A 22,274-nucleotide genomic window follows, 5' to 3' on the forward strand; every position below is an offset into this window, starting at 1 on the left:
TCACACTGTTCTTGGGGAACAGAACGAACAAGCCAGACTTACTGGGTGAGGAACGAAACAGAACTGCAGGCTTCTGCTTACTCAATTGGAAGCCAGGTGATACAGTGGTGACAGCGCTGAACAAGGTTCTGGGAAAAACCAGGGTTCAAAGCCCAGCATGGTAGAGTGGTTAAGAGGAGTAAACTCTAACCTAAAGAGCCAAGTTGATTCCCCACTCTTCCACATGAATGGCGAACTCTAATCTGGTAAGCCAGGTTTGTGTCCTCACTCCTGCACATAAATGTACTGGGTGACCTTGGGTCAGTCACAGTTCTCTCAGAACTCTCTCAGCCCCACCTGCCTCACAAGGTGTCAGTTGTGGGGGAGAGGAAGGGAAGGAGTTTGTAAGTTGCTTTGAGAGGTCTTACAGGAGACAGCATCCTTACAGGATTGGTATAAATCCAAAGTCACTGTCTTCTTCTACTCTACCATGGCACTCAGTGAGTGACCTTGGGCCAGTTACACAACCTCAGCCTGTTCTTCAGGGGTGTTGGGAAGACACGGCAGGGAGAGATGAACTGGATATGTCACCCTGAAGTCCTTGAAAAAACAGTAGGATTTAAAATGTAATAGAAAGATGGGAGCCCGTGGCACAAGATGATAAGCTGCAGTACTGCAGTCAACGTTCTGCTCACAACCTGAGTTCGATCCTGGCAAAAGTCAGGTTCACATAGCCAGCTCAAGGTTGACTCAGCCTTCCATCCTTCCCAGATTGGTAAAATGAGTACCCAGCTTGCTGGGGGTACAATGTAGATGACTAGGGAAGACAATGGCAAACTACTCTGCAGACAGTGTGCTTAGTAAACACAGTGACCTGACATCAATGCATGGGGTCAGTAACTGACCCAGTGCTTATACAGGGAACTACCTTAACTTCTTAGAAACACAGAAGAGGAAAGTTTTATAGATATTGTGGACCACTAAAAAGTCAAATCAGTGATTTCTAGATCAGATCAAGCCCTGAACCCTTTCTAGAAGTACTTTGGTCACATTATGAGAACATAAGAGTGATTGGAAAAGACAATAACATTAGGAAAAGCCAAAGGCAGCAGGAAAAGGGGAACAAGCAACAAGAAATGGATTGACTCAATCAAGGAAGTCAAGGCTCTCAGTTTGCAGGACCTGAGCAAAGCTGTTAACGATGGGATATTCTTAAAGACCTTTTTGTTGTTGTTGTCCAGTCATAGCTAACTTACCGAGACCTGAAGCATTTCCAAGGCAAGAGATGTTCAGAGGTGGTTTGCCACTGCCTGCCTCTGTCATCACAACTCTGGCATCCCTTGCCCAAATACTAGCCAGGGTCCACCCTACTTAGTTTCTGAAATCAGGGTCACCAATTCATAGAGTCGCTATAAATCAGAAGCAACCCGAGGGCACTGAGAAAACTCAGAAAGACAGGATGCAAACACCAGGGCAATCAGCATAGCCCAATTTCTAAATAAAGTGCTCAGATTAGCCAATCTCCATCAGGGAGCAAAGGAGGGGAAGGAGAAGTTTGGGGCAGAACAAGTCTTGACTGTGATGGCCCGATCACCTATTCGAGGGTTCTTGTCTCTCTTGTCTTTTGCCCCCCCAAAAAACAATGCAAACTGGGTCACAGGAACGCTGGCACTTCACTGAGAATTAACTCAAGTCAGTTTATCCACGTCCATCATTCCTGCATGTTTTGATCTGATTTCTCCCCTCTGATTCCATCCACTGCGAGTGGGTCTTTCCACCGCGGGCCCTGAGGAGGAGGAGGCCTGGCGCCGCTGGCTCCACCCGGCATGACGGCAGCAGCAGCAGCACCACCAACACACGGGCCGTTTCCACGCGCTTACCTATACTGGGCAGCCGCCCCGGTGTGGGTGAATCCGAAGTAGTTGCCGGTGGCCATTTTGGCATCTTCCCCCAGCCGGCTGGGCACTGCGGCGGCGACATGGCGTGAAGGAGAGAAGACGGGCCCGGTCAGTGTCAGCCCGGAGGCAACAGACCCCCACCCCCCTCATGCCCCATCCCCCACCCAACTCCTGCCCCTCCCCCACCCACTCCTGCCTGCTCGTTAACGGCCGTTACTCACCATAGGTGAAAGAAACTACCGGGCATATGGGAATCATGAGGCCGGGCTGTCACCGATGGCGGCGGTTAAAGACACGCGTCCTCCTCGGCTTCACACGTACGACCCCCCCTCTGTTTCCCCCCCTCTCTCCTTTTCCGCACCACCCGCCGACAGGGTTGCAACGGCGGCGAACTAAGTCAGGCCTCGCGGGTGCGCATGTGCGGATTTGTTGTCGGGGTAACAAGGGGCGACGGGAACTGTAGTTCTCTAGGCGACTCCCTTCCCTCAGGCCCAACTGAGTAAAAAGAAGGCGTCGATGACGAGGGGGAGAGAGCGCGTGCGCAAGAATGCGCAATGGCTGTCGGGAAGTGTAGTTTTTTCGTCACTTCTTTCTCTTAGGGTAGCCGACTCTAGATTAGGAACTTCCTGGAGGTTTGCGGATGGAAACTGAGGGGAGGGGATCCCAGCAGTGTTCAATGCCATCGAGTTCACCTCCCAAGCATGGAGTTCACCCAGGGTGGCAGATCTCTAGGTTGGAGATTGGTTAAAATTCCAAGTGATCTCCAGGCCGCACCTGCAGGTTGGCAACCCTACTTCTGTTTTTCCCTCTTCCCAGATTATTTTCCTTGCCCTCAGAGCACAGATTAACTAGAAAAATATTGCAGATAAGACTAACAGATCAGTGCACAGAATATTAATTGGGTACACTCTCTTGAATGCAAGAGACTAATGTGGCTACCTCTATTCTGATATTATTATTACCACCAAAGAAGTAAAAATAAATGAATTTGTGTAGGTAAAGTGAAAGTTGCAGAAACAGCAGAGAGTTTGAGCAGCAAAAGGTCTTGTCAGCTAACCACCTCTCCCCACCATTTTTGGCACCACCTTGCTCTAAGATGGATTTGGAACCCATATGGGTGGCATAAGAGGAAATGTGCAAGCCCCTCTGTGTTCCACCCATGCTCCAAGACTTGGAAGGCAGTGGCATGAACCCCTAAGCCTGGCAAAATATACTGAGCCAGCCCATCTTCTTACTAGGCTGGTAGCCTGCTTTGTGGAAACAGGCCTTGAATTTTTGACCTTTGCAACTTTCCTCCAGACCTCCCCTCATATCTCCCCTTCTTCCAAACCAGAGAGTCATAAATGTCCCTGGTGACTTCTGCCTTTACGCAGCTGTTTAAAGAATAAGTGGCAACCTCGCTACCTGTTAGGTAGGTTAGGATATAAAGTTCCAGTTCTGAAGTCCAGTCCTACACATTTTCTGAGAAGCAGAGCTCACGTGATTCATTGAGGTTTATTCAGTGTTAAGCATGCATTGGATTTCATCCTCACTCTGTGAAACGGAGTGGCACATCCCTTATGCAGGTCATCAGTACTGAAAAGTGTGAGAGCCAGCGTGGTGTAGTGGTTAAGAGCAGGTGCACTCCAATCTGTTTTGATTCCCCGCTCTGCCACTTGATCTGTGGAGGCTTATCTGGTGAACTAGATTAGTCTGTGCACTCCAACCCATGCCAGCTGGGTGACCTTGGGTTAGTCACTGTTCTTCAGAGCTCTCTCAGCCCCACCTACCTCATAGGATGTTCGTGTGAGGAAGAGAAGGGAAAGGAGATTGCAAGCCCTTTTGAGTCTCATTCAGGTCCTCAGAGACCCCCTTGAGTCTCCTTTGGCAACACCGTGCTCTCCTGACCCACTTCCCATTTGGTACACTGCCACCCAGGGTCTGCAACCTGTGGCTCTCCAGATGTTCATGGACTACAATTCCCATCAGCCCCTGTCCATGAACATCTGAGGTGCCATAGGTTTGCCACCACTGACCTAAACCCATCACTCTGGAAGAAAGGATGGTTTGACCCAACACTGGGCCATTTTTTTTGCTAAATTCTTTGAAGATAAACTCTTTTTGATCTGGGCTGACATTCAGGTGAGTTTAGATGCAGTTCAGATGAGGGAGGAAACATCAGCATCTCCAGTCTGATAATAAGCAAAGTAAAAGACTTCTGTCTGAGAGCTGCTGCCAGTCTGGGTAAACTATACTGATCTTGACGAACCCAGGGTCCAATTCAGTATAAGGCAGCTTCACGTATTCATCCACTTCCTGTTATTTAAGGAGGGATCATGGCTCGGTGGTAGAGCATCTACCTGGTATGCAAAAGGTCCCAGGTCAAGCCTCTGCATGTGTAATCTAGCATAAACATCTTGTCAACAGCATAATTTCAGATTGATCTCCCTGACTGATGTTGGAGTTAAAAAGGCCTCTCCTAGATGGTAAAACCAGGCCAAGAAAAGTGAAGGGTACCTCTTGCCAAAGTTATTAAGTAATCTTTCTGTCAGAAGTGGTTTGATTGTGGTTCCTGCATTGCAGGGGGTTGGACTTGATGGCCCTTGGGGTCTCTTCCAACTCTATGATTCTATGATTGATAAAAGGCAAGTTTTCAAAAATGTTAAAGTTACAGAAATGCTTTTACTAAAGAAATGAACTCTGAAAAGAGAGGATTTGGGGAGTCTGCCTTTTCCAGGTAAGGTTATTGAACAGGTGGTAGCAAAGGAACCCCAGGACCACCTAGTTAACACATCTACCTTCGACCCATTTCATTCAGGATCTGGGACTGATTTTGGGACAGAGCTGGATTTTTTCTATTTGCAAACAGAGGCAATGCCTCATTAACAATTCTTCTTAATCCGTATGTGGCTTTTGACATTGCAGAGCATTCAATTTTGTTGAGGCATTTGTAAAGGAAAATATAGGCAGTAGCGGTTAGTATAACTCTTCCCTCTGACTTTTCTGCATTTAATTTATAATCACGTACCTATAATTAGTCACAGCTGGGATGTAAGTGTGCGTGTCAGAAATCTTATTCCACCCACAAAATCTTCCCCTCCAGGCTACATAAACCTTCTATTTGCACGGAGTCCTTTATTTACTTATTACATACTTATTTAGTTTCTTATTGTATTTCCATAAAACTCACAGTGGTGTACATGCTCCTTCTATACTCCACCCACTGTTTTGTAGTGCTTAGAGCGTTGGACAAGAATCTCTGAAACCGAGGCCCAAATCTCTACTGTATTGGAAGCTTGCTGGGTGACCTTGAAACAATCTCACACACACACAGCCTAGCCTTCCTTGCAGCATTGCTGACAGGATAAAATGTAAACCACTTCAAGGCCTCATTAGGGCGATGGTGGGGTATAAATAAAGCAAATAAATGCATCCTCATTGCAACACTGTGAGGCCAAGAGGTAATGTGTGGTCAAAATTTCAAGGGAAGCGCAGACTTGAATCTGGGTCTTCCTAAGCCTAGTATCAACTAAGCTGGATCCTACTGTGTAGTTTTGCATCCTTTAATGCATTGTGTTAACCCTTATGCTTGGCTAACTGCTTTGACTCACTGTTTAATATAGCTTGAGTCCCAGTGAGAAAGGCGGATTATAAAAAGCACAAATGAACAATTTTTGTCTTTTATAGATACATAAAAAGCTGTTGTAAACCTAGGGCACTTTCGTCAGAGGCGTGACTATAAGGGAATAGGGGGTGCGCCGTGCATACACCCTGTCCCCTTCACCCCTCGCCCCACCCTACCTCACCAGGCCTGGCTCCGCCCCACCAGCTTGGCCCGTTTTCAGCTGGCAGAAAGCTGTTTTAAGTCGGCACAAAAAGATAAATGCGGGGGGGGGGGGGACACAGGGGCGGTGTCTGGGTGCCATTTTGCCCAGGCACAATTTTCTCCCCCTATGCCCCTGACTTTTGCACCTGCAGAATAATATACTTTCAATGCACTTCAGCTGGATTTTACTGTGCGAATTAGCAAAATCCACTTGCAAAGAATTGTGAAAGTGGATTGAAAGTGCATTATTCTGCATGTGCGAAAGTGCCCTAAGTGTGATCACTGCCTAGCTTTAGTATTGCCTGTCCCTCACTGGCAGTGGGTCAAGAGAAATAACCTTTCCAAAGATCTTTAACTGAACCTTGAATCCCAGACCTTCTATATCTGAAGCCCACACTCAAGCACTCATCTGCCTTTTTTGGTCTCTGATAGAGGGAGAGTTGACTATCAAGTCATACCCCTAAAAATCTTGTAGGTTTCTAAGGCCTCATATTTAGCTGTTCTCCTACAGAGCAACACATCTACTTTCTGAGATGATCTTCCTTGGGCATCAACAAAAGTTTCAGATTCAGTACCCAGTGCCCTCTGTATGATAAGCTTAGAGAAGAAATCCTGAGGCCTATTTTGACTGAAATGACTGGAAAAGATAATAAATGAAAATGGAATTATTTGCTGTTGGGTGAGGACCAAAGGGTTTCCAGTGATGTAGCCTGGTTATGTGCTGTAGTAGATAAATATAGGAAGAGCAGGTCAATAGGAGACCCTTAGTTCTCATAGAAGAATGGCAAAATATGTTTTATTTTATAGTTCAATCTTCTTATTTCTTTGTTTGTAGACAATTTGGTTCTGGTGGGTTTTCCGGGCTGTGTGGCTGTAGTCTGGTGGATCTTGTTCCTAACGTTTTGCCTGCATCTGTGGCTGGCATCTTCAGAGGTGTATCACAGGGGACACAGTGTGTAGCAGACTTCCCTCTGAAGAAGCCAGCCGCAGATTCAGGCGAAACGTTAGGAACAAGGTCCACCAGACCACGGCCACGCAGCCTGGAAAACCCACCAGAACCAGTTGAATCCAGCCGTGAAAGCCTTTGACAATATTTTGGAATTTGTTTTTTTAATTAATTATTGTTTAACTGGTTGTTAGCTGTAAAAAAATGATTTGATTTGACCAGTGGTGGGGTTCAAATAATTTAACAACTGATTGTTTACAAGCACCATCGTTGGTTTAAAGGCGCAAGTAGCAACAAGTGACCTAGAAGACCCGAGGAGCCGTTGCCGGTCGGAGCAGACAATGCTGAGTTGACTGACAAAAGTAGGCGGGTCTCGTGTGAGCCGACGAGGAAAACCAGACAGGGTTCGGAAACCTACAAAAGAATGTCCTGGTGGGAGCTCCGCCTTTCCTCGAAGGGGCGTGGCTTAAGAGTGGCGCATCACTTCCGTTCCTAGCGTGCGGGAGCGACAGAACGGGCAAGGCAGAGAGAAGAGGGAGAAGGAGTCGCGCGCGCCGGATAGAACGTGAGTTACCGTTGTTCGCCCCCCCTCCCCGCCCTCTTGCGGGAGGGAGGGGGGATGGAACGTTCCTCCCTCCTCGTTTGCGGGGCCAGCTGGAGCCGCCATGTTGCGTCCTTCAAGGCAACGGTCTCTTTCCCCCGCGGGTGGGAAGAGGCTCCCTCTGCACACTTCCCCGCTGGGACCCTGCAAAACGGCTCTCGGCGCTGCTCAGTCTGGGAAGGCATGCGGGAGGGAGCGCCGAGGGAGCATCCGTTGGCAAGGAAGGAGAGAGGGAGGGAGAAAATGGCGGCTGGGAACCGCCCCCGCTCCCCCCCTTCTCCCTCTCCTCGCGCGGCGAACCCCCCCCCCCACCTGGCCGCCCCCGTCTGTGATTTCCGTTTGGCTGCAGCCACGGGGCCTCTTGCCACCTCTCCTTCATGAGTCCCCGTTATTTGTGCGGGGGGCTGCTCCAACGCACCCCCCTCCCGATCGCTTTCTGTCCCCTTCCCCATCTATAGCCATTGCCCTTTTTTATTTCCCCAGGTTCTCATTTCTTTCCATTTTTTCACCCCTCAATTGCTTTTAATGATTTTAAAAAATGTATAAGCCTGGTGTCCCCCCTCGCCCCCCGCCCTGCTGTTTTCCAGGTACCTTCTTTCTCCTTAAGCATTTCCTCTCTCTTCTCAAACCCCCCCCCCCATTTTGAATGATGCACCCGTTTTTTAATGCATGGTAACCCCTCACCATCCTGTTGTAACCGAGTGTCCCACTGGCAAAATGGGTGCCAGAAATATCCCAAACCCCGTGGTTTTTATGGCATCACTGGCTGGTAGCAAGATGGCCGGCAAAGCTTGCTGTAGCAAACGCAGGCCTCGTGTTTCTTCCCCGTTCCTTCTGCATAAGCTGGCTGCTTCTCAGTTCCTTGGGCTGCAGGCAAAACCCACACTGAAGTGGTGCATATGGGCTGTAGTGCACATTAGAGCATCCTCACTTAATACTGGGGGCTTGTCTTGTGGCTCATGCACCAGAAAGGTTGACTCTGGCTGATCTAACTATTCCTCACGCTCCAGTGCCCAAATCCTGCCGGACATTATGCTTTTTGGCCGTTCCTAATTTAGTATTTATTGAATGGATAGGGCTGCCTTGCTCTGTTAATCGCTTAAACATGTTGGCATTATGTGTTTAACCCAATATGTTCTGTCTCACAGAATATTTTGGGTGAGAACCTCTTTCTCTAGACCTCCATAGGCCTCTGAACTACTTTCTGCCACCCTCTTTAATTTCCCACCTTCATTCTAGAGTTAGTTTGTTCTCCCGGCAGTTCACACCAGTGGAGGAGTCTTGGATATAGGTGGCCCATGCAGCCTAGGTGTCTGCCTATCTACAGCAGAAAAAAAATGTGCGTTTGTGCAGTGTGGCCTCTGAATCTGAGGAACAATGTGGGCCTTCTCCCTTGCCCTCTTTTCAGTGGAGAGGGGCCTTAGATATTCACCCAAAAGAGAAAATCGCCAACAGTGAGTATTTGGAGCTACTCCAGTTAGCTGCAGATAGCTACAGTAGATCCTGAGTTAGTCACTGGGTGTTACGGTTTGCAGGCCTGCACAAGATAACAAATGCTGTCTAGCATTTCTGTTTCCAAGTGTTTTATCTGCACATTGCCACTTGGTGGTCTGTTTATTAGCATATTGTTAACACTGCTGTTTTTGACTCTTTCATCAGAATTGCATTTGGTGATATTTCCACTGATTCTTCTGTATTCCTTTTCAACCATCTTTCTCTGTTTCCATCAGTCTCACCATAAGATCCCACCCATTCCAGCCTATAAATCCCACCATAAGATCCCAACCATTCCAGCCTTTTATGTGACCTATTTGTCATGCTTTTTTGTGTGTCTGCTGGCAAGTCACAACTGACTTAGCGTGACCCCGTAGAGTTTTCAAGGCAAGAGACATTTGGCAGTGGTTTATCATTGCCTGCCTCCGTGAAATGACCCTGGTATTCTTTAGAGGTTGCCCATCCAAATACTAACCAGGGTGATCCTTTTTACATCCTCTTAATGAAGCATCTCAGGCTGTTTCTGGTGTTTTGTTAAAACATACGTGTCTGTGCCAGGACTAATGGGGAAATGTCATGTCGAGAGAAGAATATACTTCTCCATCTGGGGAGACATCTAAGCCCTTGTGGGGCGGGCGGCATACAAATTGAAATAAATACATACATACAATTTTGTGGATTTGAAGAGACCGTTTCCTTACACTTACCCTGCAGCTGTCTTTTCTCCCCTCTATTGCCTTCTGAGGTGGAATTGACAGAAGACGAAATCGCAGATTTGTGTCTTCTAAAGGTGTAGTAAAAACAGACTTCGTAGCAGAAATGGCCAGTTGGAAGCCTGCAAATCTATGGTTGTTTTTAAATCTGGCCCCTTGGAGCCCTGACAAATTGTAATTGGAATTGTTTGCTCGCCTATCCGCTCGTGAAGAAAAGAAAACCGTTTTCAAAAGTGACGCAGTGTATTTCTTTGGCGGTTGTCTGTAACATTCCTGGCTGTGCCTGAGTGCATGTGTCCAGAAACACGAAGCTTCTGTAAACCACATAACTTCAGGCTTGCTAAGGAGTCTGGGTTCAACCGCATGATACACTTGCACCCCATCATCCCTTCCCTGGAGACAGGAGAGGAAAGGCCTGGGACAAGCTTTTCACAGCTTGCCACAGCTGTGTAGGACTTCTATCCTAAAGCCACTGCAGCTCACCCAGGAAGCAGGCCCCGCCCAGGCTGTAAGTGGTTAGAGGTTCAGGGCTGAAAGTGAAATTTCAGTCTGAAGCTGTTACTGGTTGCCTTGGCAACTGCCTGTACTGACTGCTGATCAGTGGCAGGTTCTGGAAAATGCAAGGCCCCAGGGGTGGGGATTTCCTCAGTTTACACTACAGAAGAGCCGCCTGTACCTAGAGACGAGAGAAGCCTTTTTGAATGTAGAAGCTGTCTCCCTGCTCGAGGAGCACACATTTTTACTTAATGTGATAGTTCGCTTGCTCCATTGTTTCTAAAGGTCAAAAGAAAGCCAATTCCCCCTAGGTGAAGGCCAAGCAACTTGATTCCATTTGGGCTCAGTTAAAAAAAATCTGAATGCTGAATATCCAGTTAGGGCTGTCTGCCTGAGGTTATAACAGGCTCCTTTGTGCTGGCTCTTGGACAGAGGATATCCCTTTTGACACGGTTCGTCCGAGATTTCAGCCGGTTTTGTTTGGCACGCACGGTTTTCAGTGTTCCACAAAAGCACTTGACCGCTTGCCAGCGCTGACAGTTTTTTCCATCCTGGCGAGTGTCTTCCAAGATAGGTATTTCCAATGTCCTTGGAGGCTTTTCCTGGCTCCGCCCGATGGGTGTGAGGTTGGGGGCAAAAGTGTTCTCTGGCAGGCCATGCCTGGGAGAAACTGCTCCTTGCATCTTCTCCCCAGTCCCCTAAGTGTTGGGGCGGGCCAATATGGTCACACAAATTATTGGCGGGGTGTTTTGGGGCTGCCAGGGACTATGGCTGTGGTGGCGAATCTTTGGCACTCCAGATGTTATGGACTCCAGTTCCCATCAGCTCTGCCAGCATGGCCAATTGGCCATACTGGCAGGGGCTGATGGGAATTGTAGTCCATAACATCTGGAGTGCCAAAGGTTCGCCACCACTGGACTATGGTCTGGTTGGGGCTGGCCTTGCAGAGGAAGGATGCTGCAGTTGTTTTAGAAGCCTTTTGGTTTACAACCTTTTGTCCTTTTCCTATTTTCAAACCTTGTCACTCTTCAGCTGCTGTCAGCCTGCTTTCAAGGCTGTTTCTTGTCTTTAAAAGCCCTGGGTTTTTTTTTTTTACAGCTTCACTCCTATTTTACCAAATGACTGGGTTTGAAACCCTGTTCAAGTAATTGAGCTCTCCTTCTCTGGAAAGTCCCCAGACATAAAATACCTCTTCAGTGGACAGCCTATGGGTAGACCTCATCTAAATGCCATGCACAGAAATGCAATTCCCCCCTACTGGCTAGGAGATGGATGCCCCTAGGCGCAGCATTAGGAAGGAATTGAATGGCTGCCCCTGAAGAGGGGGAAATCAACAATAATCATCTCCTCTCTCTTACATATGTGGCTCTTTTCCACGAGATCCATTCTATTACATTGAAATTAGGATACGGTTGTTACTCTGCATAGTATGAATTTCCCCCCTGAGATAGGAATATACCAGAGGTGTCCAACTCAGGCGCTTCTGATGTTCATGCACTACAATTCCCATCAGCCCCTGCTAGCATGGCCAATATGCTGCCAAGCACCTTTCCCCTGGGCACGCCAGCCTCTGTAGGTGGAGATCGGTGTGTAGAGCTTGTTCTGTAGACTTCAGCTATGATCTCTCCCTTTAGCTGAAGGAAAATGGTATTTGAAAAAACAGACTCTGCTCTTGCCAGCAGAAAGTGTTAGCCTTTAAGTGCCACAGAACTCCGTGCTATTGGAAAACATGTCCTCTGTGTAATAAATTATTTTGGACAGCAATTTTAACAGCAAATATAAAAAGCTCAAGCATGGTACATAGTATCCTTTTTGTAGAGTGAATTGTCCCAAACATCTTCACAATGTTGCAAAACCTGTTTTATCAGACAAAAAATGTACATGTTGGGCAGTCTTTGAGCTTGTTACAAAAATTACATGTTTGCTGACAATTTTTTTTAAATTGAAGAAGCAAGAAGTTTAAATCACAAATTGTAGTCTAAAACTATAAATCGTGCCATGTTTAAATAAGATTGGAGTTGGCTCTGGAGGCTGTGTTTCATCCTTCACAATGAAATAATTGCTTTCTTTTTATTACCACATCAATATTTTCTATTTAGACTTTCCCTGTTCTGTGGCTTTGAAGTCCTTGAAGGCTGCTTGCAATTAAAAAACTGTTAACTATTTAAAAAGCATTAAAAACAAGTCTGATCACTCTAGGGCTGCGGTCACCAACCTATTGATCATGAGCGCTTGGTAGTTCCCCGTGTTGGGTCTTGCCGTACTTCCCTGCATGTTTGGAAGGATCAGCCACCTCTGTGCCAGCCCAGCCTCAAGGCTTGAGCACAGATGAGCGCTGGCTGTCCTCTGCACAAGTTTCCCTCGGGACCTCTGCCTGTTTGCAGAGCCTTTCCATGCATGCCACGAACCAGAGCAGGAGAAATGCCCCAACACAGGGAGAGGTGAGGCTGTACCTGCAGATCTGCCCTGGTGCTTGTGTGACACCAGAGTGCTGGAAGCTCCTTTTAACTCTGCAGATCTAGCTGACACTACGGTGGTATCCCCACCCCTCTTGCTTCCCTTTTTCCTCCCTTGTGGATGGCGAGGGTTGACCTGGAAGTCTTGTGTTCCCCAGCTCCTCCTGGTCCCCCAGTGATACCCTCACTACTGGAAGCTGAGGGTTTGGCCAAATGATGCATCACTGGTGCTTCGACAGGGAGGGGGAAGCACATGGAGGAATGGCCTGCCGTGCCCCCTGGAAAGTAGTTCTCGGGGCCCTTCACTCCCCTCAGGAATAGGGAAAAACGTTAGGCCACCCCTGGTCTGGCAATTACTATTTTATGTAATATAGGGATGAGATTGGATTTATTTGTTAAAACATTTATTAGCCGCCTTTCTCCCTTACGGAGCTTAAGGCGGCTAACGGTAGATAAACTATATAAAATGCAGGCCCTCTCTCATGTACCCACCCAATGAGCTTCTTTGATTGATGGGACAGTCTGCTTGGTAGTAGAAATTAAGAGTTGGCTACCAAACCGTGCCACCGTTTGAGGACCCAAGTTTCATTCATCAAGGTAGTAAAATTTTTGTGAATGTTGTTTAGGGGCAGCTAAACGCATGGCGTGGCGAGGAGCCGCGTGGCGTAGTGGTTAAGTGCTTGCACTGCCACTCACACGGTCAGGAGTTTGAGCCCCCTGTGGGTCAGATATCCTGGCAGCTGGCTCATGGTCAACTCAGCCACCCATTCATTCCTTGGGTCGGTAAATGAGTACCTAGCACATAGCTAGGGTGTAAAAGAATAGCCAAGGAAAGCAATGGCAAACTACCCCACAAAAACGGTTTGCCTATGAAATCGCTGCTTGCAGTGGTACCCCAGGGTCGGACACGACTGAAGGGGAAACTTTACCTTTTACCTTAACTGCAGCTTGGGTTTCACTTCAGTTCTTTATTTGCTCTGTACTAGTGTCATACCTTCAGCCCTGTGTGATACCAACCCTAGGGTGAAAACCCAGGCTTTATGACTCTTAAAAACCACTTGGAATTCCTGTTGCATGGGTAGCCCCTCAGGTATTCGTGTTTTTGAGACAGGAGTATTAGAGGGGATTGGATGAAAGAGAAATGAAATGATGAAAACTGCTCTTCTGATTTTTTTACAGCTATCACTATTTTTTCACAGCTTTTTTTGTCCTTTTAGAATGCCTAAATCAAAAGAACTCGTGTCTTCGAGCTCATCTGCCAGTGATTCAGACAGTGAAGTTGATAAAAAGGTGACTATTTTATTTTAAAAATGCTGTCATTCATTCCACGGTACCTACTGGAAGCACACGGTGCTGGTGAAATTTACTTTAAAGCCCTATTAATGTAACACAGTGGGGGAAAACAGTAGCATGAAGCATCTAGAGACCAGTTCTTAATGTCACCTTTTTAAAGGCATTTATAAAAATGTCCACCTTATATAAGCACCTACAGTGGCCAGGTGAGGTTGGTCATACATGAACCTTCCATTAAACTACGGGTCGGGTCAGTATATAGAGCGATCCTAAAGAGATGTTCTGCAATCTATGCCCATTCATTTCAGTAGGCTTAAGCCTTAGTCTGTTGTAACTCTGCATAGTATTGCACTAATAGTCATTAAAATACTCTTGTGTTGCCTAGCAGGTAGAAGAATTCTTGCCAAACTTTCATTGTGTGCTGTGAGTAATTATTTTCACTTTTGCATAGAATAGGCTAGTTCAGTTTTTATGCCTGTCACTACCCAAAATCTTTGTGGAGTCTTGCAGAAGATCTTTAGTACACAGGTAAATACCGTGCTGTTCATAAACCAACATGTCAAGTGGATGTTTGGTAACAAAATCCTTTGTAAGGCAACAGCACTATAAAAAATTAATAATCCTCATTTCAGGGTGCATCTCTTTGATAATGCCTCACTTCTTACAATGGCACTTAGCATCTCTAAAGGCGCGGCTTCCTCCAAACAGAGTAGCAGTGTAGAAGGCTGCAGACCAAGGATCTTTCAGAATTTGGCTTGTCTTCAATTTCTCTTTTTAAAGCAACATGTTGGCTCTCAAGAAACTTTAGATAATGCTGTGCCCTAACTGCCTAGCTAGCATGCACGGTTTGGGTGCTGTATTCGTAGTTGTCAGTTTAGAGCTAGCCACGTTAAGTATTGATTTAAACCAATGTCAAAACGGCATGCCTAATAAGCTTTTGAGCCCCAGTAAAGCTGGAACTTGGGTGTGAGGCTCCATTTTGGTTTTAATATCCAGAGCAGCTGGTGGAAAGGTACCCATATCCCATTTGCAAGAACATAAGGGCCTTTCTGTCTGTATGCAAGTCAAAACAGGGAGATGTTTTTGGTCTCTGCTGTATATGTGATTAGATTTGCCATTGTCAGTGCTCAGATCTTGGTAAAATACTAAAGGTACTCAAGGGTAGCTTAAATATTTGCTGATGGTATCTTTTAGAAGTGTTCGTCGTTAAGAGAGTTTCTCTCTTGTATAGCTAGAATCAACTCCAGTAGCACCTTGGAGACCAATGAAATTTTCCTGGTATAAGCTTTTGTGAGTCCGCTTCCTTTGTTAGGAGAGAGCCCATTAAATAGGAGAAAATTTAATAAGGTTGCAAAGAAGCTGTGACCTGTTTTCTGTAGATAAAATACTGAATTTGTGCCTATAATGTCATGACATAACAATGTGGCACTTCTTAATGTTAGAAAAAGCCTTTAAACGAATCAAAAGATTTATTTCTCATGGAAGCAAAAAAGTGTCTTTATGGGGCATGTTCCTTTCAAGTAAATAGTGTGCCGTCTGTAAGTACATCAAGTTGCCTTTTATGTTCACAGTTCTTTTGAAACCTTCTTGTAATCTGTAAATCTAGAAGAGGAGGGTTGTCTCTGGTACAGGTTTCCAAAAAGCTGCATTTTCTGCCCTTGCGGATACCTGGAAGATTAAACAGAGGCCTCTGGCAGATTGTGGAAGTGTCCCAGTGCTATTGTGTTAACTTTGCTCTTAGTGGCGGCAAAAAGAGGCTCGGACTGAATGCTCCCATGTGGTGCAAAGAGAGACTAATTGGCTTCAAATTTTAAGTACTGTTTTTGTCTCCCCTCCTCATTTTGATTTTTAACTCTCAAGGCCAAACGGAAAAAACAGGCAGCCCCTGAAAAGCCTGTGAAGAAACAGAAAAGTGGCGAAAGCTCTAAAGGCGCGGCTTCCTCCAAACAGAGTAGCAACAGAGATGAGAATATGTTTCAGGTAAAGACGGCCATCCTCGGATTGGGGAGCATCTCTGGCGGAGGGCACGATGCATGTATAATTGAAGTTTGCAAAGGGGAAAAAAGAGACCTATTGTATTCACTGGAAGGGAGGAATATCTTTCTTTTCATAGCTTGTAAAGATTAGACCAGTATGGTGTCAAGGAATTAAAGCAGCCAGCTTGCAGGCATCTAGAATGCTGGCGTTTGAGCTTGGTTGGTTATGCCGCTCATCAGTGCTGCTATAGCTGTGGAAAGAAAAACGGCTGTGGAAAGAAAAAAGGTACTGATCTGCATGGGGCCAGAAGCTTTGTCCTTGCAAAAACAGGATTTTTTTTTAATGCACTGTCTTTCAATAGTTGTCAGGAAAACAAAGGCATGTGGATTTCTTTTGCACTGTTGGGAAAACTTGGAATGTTAGGGTCTGTGCCCAAGCCCAATCCACAAACTTCTTTTAAAACTTCTGAAAAACGAGACCAGCAGTTCTGTTGTCTGGAGGTTGGATGCTGGTAATTTTTCTCCCATGGGACAGTACTGATGACTTATCTGGAAGAAATAATCAGGAAACCCAGGTTGTAGCAGCGAGTGGGGATTCTCCCTGACTTCCCCCCCCCTCCCCCACAAGAGAAATCTGTCCTGTCCAGGGGGTAGGGAAAGAAGTTGATCTGCCACTGGGTAAGAGTTGGCATCTAGTTACACAACTCCTTAAAAACATGCATGTCCTTGGATTCCCAGGAAAATATTTTTCTCTCCACCCCCACCCCCCCCTTTTTGAAATGTGCACTTCAGGTTGCAACTAAGGTAATTCTAGTTAATTAGATAAAAGGTAATCTATCCGGCAGGTAGCAGAATGCAACCACCTTGCGCTCATATGAGTTACATACTGGTGTGTTATGGGTTTTGCTTTTTTGGTCCTCCTCAAAGCATGAACTTTCCAGGTCCAACCGAAGTAGGGCAACATGTGTAATTTTTATCCTGCAACAAGGGCCAGGAAGGAAGCCGAGCGCTGCCCCCCCCCCCCCCCCCCCCCGGTTTTCCTGCATGTTCAGAACAGCCAGGCAAGAAGAGGCGAGTAACCAGGCTGGGGGTAGAATAGAATAGAATAGAATCTTTATTGGCCAAGTGTGATTGGACACACAAGGAATTTGTCTCCGGTGCATATGCTCTCAGTGTACATAAAAGAAAAATACATTTGTCAAGAATCATAAGGTACAGCACTTAATGATTGTCATATAGGTCTAGTAAGCAATCAGGAAACAATCAATAGTAATGAAAGCATAAAATGTAAAATCTTAAAATAAGATAAAATGTCAGCACAAGCTATAGTCATACAGTCATAAGTGGGAGGAGATGGGTAATAGGAATGATGAAAAAAGTAGTGCAGTAATTGAGCACTAGTCAGACCAGACAGTCCCAGTTGGCACGTGAAAGACACGTTGAGCAACTCGGCATCGCTGAGAATTTTTGGCTTGTGCCATGCAATGTTCACGGGCGAGAACCGTACTGAACTATGGACTGGAAGACTGGATTGTGAAATGTTGTGGAAGTGACAGGAAGATTGTGCTTGAAAAGTGTCCTGACCGGGTCAAGATTACTGGAGCATCTGGGCTATATTTGACACCCTGTGTATTTTCAGTGTGGCCAGATCCTCCCTAATCCAGAGTAGGCGAAGCTTTGGCAGACGTTCCCTAGGCATGTGCGCCTGAGAGGACTTAAGGGTGCTGGCGACAAGGTTAGAATTTTTAAAATGTCACCTTTATAATTAGCAGCTTCATGGTTATGGCTGAGATTTAAACTGCTGAGCTGCTGGGTGTTAAGGACTTGAGCCGGAGAGCTTCACTTGAAACTGCCTTACCTTGAATCAAACAATCCATTTAAGTCAGTACTGTCTACCCCAGGGGTCTGCAACCTGCGGCTCTCCAGATGTTCATGAACTACAAATCCCATCAGCCCATGCCAGCATGGCCAATTGGCATTTTCTGCCCTTGGCCATGCTGGCATGGGCTGATGGGAATTGTAGACCATGAACATCTGGAGAGCTGCAGGGACCCAAACCAGCAGCAGCTCTCCAGGGCTTCAGGCTTTTCACCTCACCTGGTCCTTTTAAATAGAGATGCCAGGGATTGAACCTGGGACCTCCTGTGTGCAAAACAGATGCTCCGCTGCTGAGCCACAGCTTGTGCATCCCCAAATGAGCTTTTGCCGTGACTTTAGGCCGGTTACTGTCAGCTTCATGTGATTGTTCAGCCCCTCAGCTGCTACAATCAAAAACATGATTCTGGTGGTAGCCCGGTTGTGCTTTGTCCAGCGACTGTATCCGCATCTTACTTCAGGATTTATCACCTTGGAGTGCCTCAGGGGCTGCCCTAAGAGTCGCTGTGAATGCTGGCCAATAAAGAGTAAAGGTTAGGAGCACAAGAAGCGGAGAAAAATGGAGGGAGCTACTGTGTTTACAATGGACAGGGATGAGGGGGTGTTCCCACAGACACGAAAGGGAATGTTAACGTGGGACTGAAGTTCTATTTGTGTGGCTTTTCGCTAGCTCAGAGCATGAACCACATGTCGGAGTCAACATTAAAGAAACAGTGACTTCCTTATCTTACAGACTGTGTTAAAATTGCCTCCTGCCTACAGCAGGTATCGGTTCAAAACGATTGTGAGACCTTTGGTGCTAGAAATTCCCAAAGTATTCATGATCGTGTGATCCATACCGAACGCCAGCTGTTTTTAGACTATTCAGATTCTAGTCCTTTCACAGCAGCTAGTCTTGTGAAGAGGTATCCGCTGTCAACTTTTCTAAGACTAGCTTCCTGTTAATGCTGCTGTTTCCTACATGAATGGCTTCAGGATGGGTTTTTCCCTCTCACTGGGACTTCCTGTACACAGTGATCTCTGAACTACTCGCATCTTGAATTCTGCTGCTCTGAATATAGGTTTAAGGACTACCCAGATGACTAGGTATTCCTTAGTATTCATTCCGGTTGTCCCTATCCCTTCATATACAGCAGGGGTGTCCAACTCTGGCGCTTCAGGGGCTGATGGGAATTGTAGTCCATGAACATCTGAAGCGCCAGAGTTGGACACCCCTGATATACAGCATCCCATTTCTAAACAATTGACATGTCTCTTTTCCTGGCTGCAGACAAACCACATGCCTCTTTGGTAGCTTTTACCTTTAGAGAGTGTTGCTAAGTTCTCATAATCGTTGAACATTATATTATTATTATTATTATTATTATTATTATTATTATTATTATTATTTATTAAATTTGTTATACTGCCCATACTTAAAGGGTTCTGGGCGGTGTACAAATCCACATAACAACAGTACTAACGTTATAAACAAATAGATTTACAGATTAATTTTTTTAAACCATACCAGAACAACAGATAAAACCATCAGATCAAGATGACGACTTACTATATCGTCTACCCCTCCACCTTGGGGGGGGGCGGGGATTGGACATGATGGTGTTTCACGACCCGCTATAACAGTATACAGTAGTTGCTTGTTACATTTCTGGACAACTTTTAGTACTCTGGCTAATTTGGGTCTTTAATTTCGCTGTGAAGTAGGTCATGGTCCACTACCGAACAAGGCGCCAAGTTTTTTGAAGATCAGCATTTATCAAATTTGTGTATTGGGAGTTTTATTTCTGAATTTAAGTTTGCATTCATGTTTCAGAAGTTGAATGGTTGAATTGTTTTTGTTGTTGGATGGTTTTTGTCGTTATTGGGCAAGGGCTAAAACAGTTGGTCTGAAGTTCCCTTGGGACTGCTTCCATATCCTCTGTCCTACCTACTATCTGCGCCTCTGCAAAGGTAGTGATTCACCTGGTTTGAGCTTCAGATGAAAAAGCTGAATTGTGGGCTCTCCTGTCCTTCTGGGCTTCTTGTTTACTTGTGAGAGACTTCACTGGAGAGGAAACGCTATATCCTGTCACCCAGAAACAAAATGCAGGACACCTGTTTTTGTTTTTTTTGCAGTAGTGCTTGAGTGGGCAACTGTTTGTATCTGCTGAAATAATGATTTGAATTCTCTGATTTATTGACAGATTGGTAAAATGAGATATGTCAGTGTCCGTGACTTTAAAGGCAAGGTCCTAATTGACATTAGAGAATACTGGATGGATCAAGAAGGTGAAATGAAACCCGGCAGAAAAGGTAATTTGTGTGACAGTCATGTGCTTATAGAAAGCATTGAACACAGTTTTGTTGCACTTCAGGGTACATGCTCCTTGTATCTAAATATAAGAAGAAGAGGAGTTTGGATTTATACCCCACCTTTCTCTCCTGTAAGGAACTCTCTCAGCCCCTCACAAGGTGTCTGTTGTGGGTAGAGGAAGGGAAAGGAGCTTGTAAGCCACCTTGAGTCTCCTTACAGGAGAGAAAGGTGGGGTATAAATCCAAACTCTTTTTTTTTTCTTGTTTAGATAGATTTCACCAGGAGTTAATAGGACATTTTCAATCTTAAGAACATAAGAACAAGCCTGCTGGAACAGACCAGAGTGCATCTAGTCCAGCACTCTGGCTTTTCATTAGAGTCATTAGTCCCCCTTTCCCTATCAGAAGCACATAGCTGCTTGAAAACTAAGCTATTAGAACAAGAGTATCGGGATATGATAATGGCTGCGAGGAAAACGTGTTCCCCCCTGACCCTGCTTTTTCCAATTGAACAAGGACACATGGCCAATTATTTACATTGGATCACCAACCCTAAATTAAGAAGAGCCTTAACACTGGCCAGATTCAATCTAATGCCTTCTATGCTGCTCTATGGCAGATATCAACAAATTGATAAACAGAGGAGGCTATGTCCATTCTAAATATGGGTCCGGAGTGGAGACTTACTTCGATCATACCCTCTTTCATTTGTGTAGGGTTTGCAAAAATCAGAATCTACTTAATCTGCACTGATCCCATTTCTGTATAACAATCTAACCGATGCTCTTAAGATACCTATGCTTTTTGAACAACATAGGTTCCCACAATTATGCGAGAATGTAGCAAAATTTCTGCTAACGATAATAGACGTAAGTCTAGATGAATACCAATCAATGTCTATGTATTATGACCACATATAGCCAGCAGTAATTTTTCTAGCTTCTGTCAATATCCGATGACGTTTAACTGAGTCAACTTAGCTGAAGGAATGTCCTATAGTTACAGAAGGACCATGTATATATTTTAGTACCAGTGTCTATAATTGTGAGCAATAATGGGCAAATTTTGTATGCTTATTTTGTATGTTTATTTTATGCCAATAAAGGCTTGTAATAATAATAATAATAATAGTCCAGCACTCTGCTACTCGCAGTGGCCTACCAGGTGCCTTTGGGAGCTCACATGCAGGATGTGAAAGCAATGGCCTGATGCTTCTTCTGCTCCTGAGCACCCTGTCTGCTAAGGCATTTGCAATCTCAGATCAAGGAGGATCAAGATTGGTAGTCATAGATCGACTTCTCCTCCATAAATCTGTCCAAGCCCTTTTTAAAGCTATCCAGTTTAGTGGCCATCACCACCTCCTGTGGCAGCATATTCCAAACACCAATCACACATTGCGTGAAAAAATGTTTCCTTTTATTAGTCCTAATTTGTTTAAAATTAAATTAAAAAATGCTTATTTAAGGACAGGAAACTGACTTTTTCAAAATGTAGTTGAGGCTGTCAGGATTCTGAATACTGTGCTGAATTATCAGTTCTGCAGTCAAACATATATGACTGGTTGTGGTGGGTTTTCTGGGCTGTGTGGCCGTGGTCTGGTGGATCTTGTTCCTAACGTTCCTAAGATCCACCAGACCACGGCCAAAAAGCCTGGAAAACCCACCACAACTGGTTGAATCTGGCTGTGAAAGCCTTCGACAAAACATGTATGAAGTTGCCTAACAGTATTGGTCCACCTTACTCACTAGTCTTTTTAAACTGGCAGCTGTTTTCAAAGGTTGGGGGAAGACAAGGGCCTTTCCCAGCATCTGCTCCCCTGAGACCCTCTCAGATGGAGAGGCTGAGGACCAAATCTGGGATCTGTTACATGCAAATCAGGTGCTCTGTCAGTAAGGATTTATTTCCATTTCAGGCATTTCCTTGAATCCAGAGCAGTGGAGCCAGTTGAAGGAACAGATTTCCGACATCGATGACGCAGTAAGAAAACTGTAAAGGCCGAGCCATACCGGAAATCTACTGTTAGAAGTTTAAGTAGTCTTTTTACATTGGCATTCATTTTCTAAACTTATTTGTTTTCCAAGCTATTGTATATTTGGATCGCAAAACAATTTGTAAGATGAAAACGCTTTTTTAATGTGCATTATTAAAAGTGTATTCTGAGTGAAGTTACAAACGTGTATACTTTTATTAAAACAAGGTGTTACGTTCTCACGTCGTGTTGTAAAATAAAAACACATTCAGTTAATACTCTTGAGTGCAGTGCTGTTGTTGATGGCCGTTCTGACTGAAATCAGGGGACCAGTCGCCTCTATTTCAAGAGAGAGTCTGATTTGATTCTTTCTTACTTGTCTAATAATGAGGAGCGTAGACTGCATCTGTGCCAAGTGAGGGTTTCCTGCCAGTTCTGGAAATACCCTCTGAGTCAGATAGTGAGGATAAGACCGTCTTTTT

The 22,274-nt window shown here is 45.4% G+C and overlaps 2 protein-coding genes across 3 annotated transcripts in view; one reads left to right on the top strand and one right to left on the bottom strand.

Moving 5' to 3' along the window:
- ZFR (zinc finger RNA binding protein) overlaps positions 1–2,284 on the bottom strand; it is a 40,703-nt gene extending 38,419 nt beyond the window's left edge. Inside the window, exons 1-2 of the mRNA XM_048503800.1 lie at positions 2,099–2,284; positions 1,860–1,944 (exon numbers count right to left, since the gene is read on the bottom strand). Coding sequence (XP_048359757.1) covers positions 1,860–1,944; positions 2,099–2,135 — 122 coding nt within the window. The 5' untranslated portion in view covers positions 2,136–2,284. The remainder of the gene's footprint in view (positions 1–1,859; positions 1,945–2,098) is intronic.
- Positions 2,285–7,049: 4,765 nt separating this feature from the next.
- SUB1 (SUB1 regulator of transcription) lies at positions 7,050–22,068 on the top strand. Of its 2 annotated transcripts, none has more exons than XM_048503801.1 (5): positions 7,050–7,193; positions 13,605–13,677; positions 15,541–15,660; positions 19,715–19,823; positions 21,736–22,068. In XM_048503801.1, the coding sequence occupies exons 2-5, from the start codon at positions 13,606–13,608 to the stop codon at positions 21,813–21,815; spliced, it is 381 nt and encodes a 126-aa protein (XP_048359758.1). In that variant the 5' UTR covers positions 7,050–7,193; position 13,605; the 3' UTR covers positions 21,816–22,068. The 2 variants fall into 2 exon arrangements, with proteins under 2 accessions (XP_048359758.1, XP_048359759.1); XM_048503802.1 differs by having other exon boundaries at positions 7,070–7,193; positions 13,587–13,677.
- Positions 22,069–22,274: the final 206 nt, after the last annotated feature.

The sequence above is a fragment of the Sphaerodactylus townsendi genome, linkage group LG07, assembly GCF_021028975.2.
Source record: "Sphaerodactylus townsendi isolate TG3544 linkage group LG07, MPM_Stown_v2.3, whole genome shotgun sequence".
In the NCBI taxonomy this organism is placed as follows: Eukaryota; Metazoa; Chordata; class Lepidosauria; order Squamata; family Sphaerodactylidae; genus Sphaerodactylus; species Sphaerodactylus townsendi.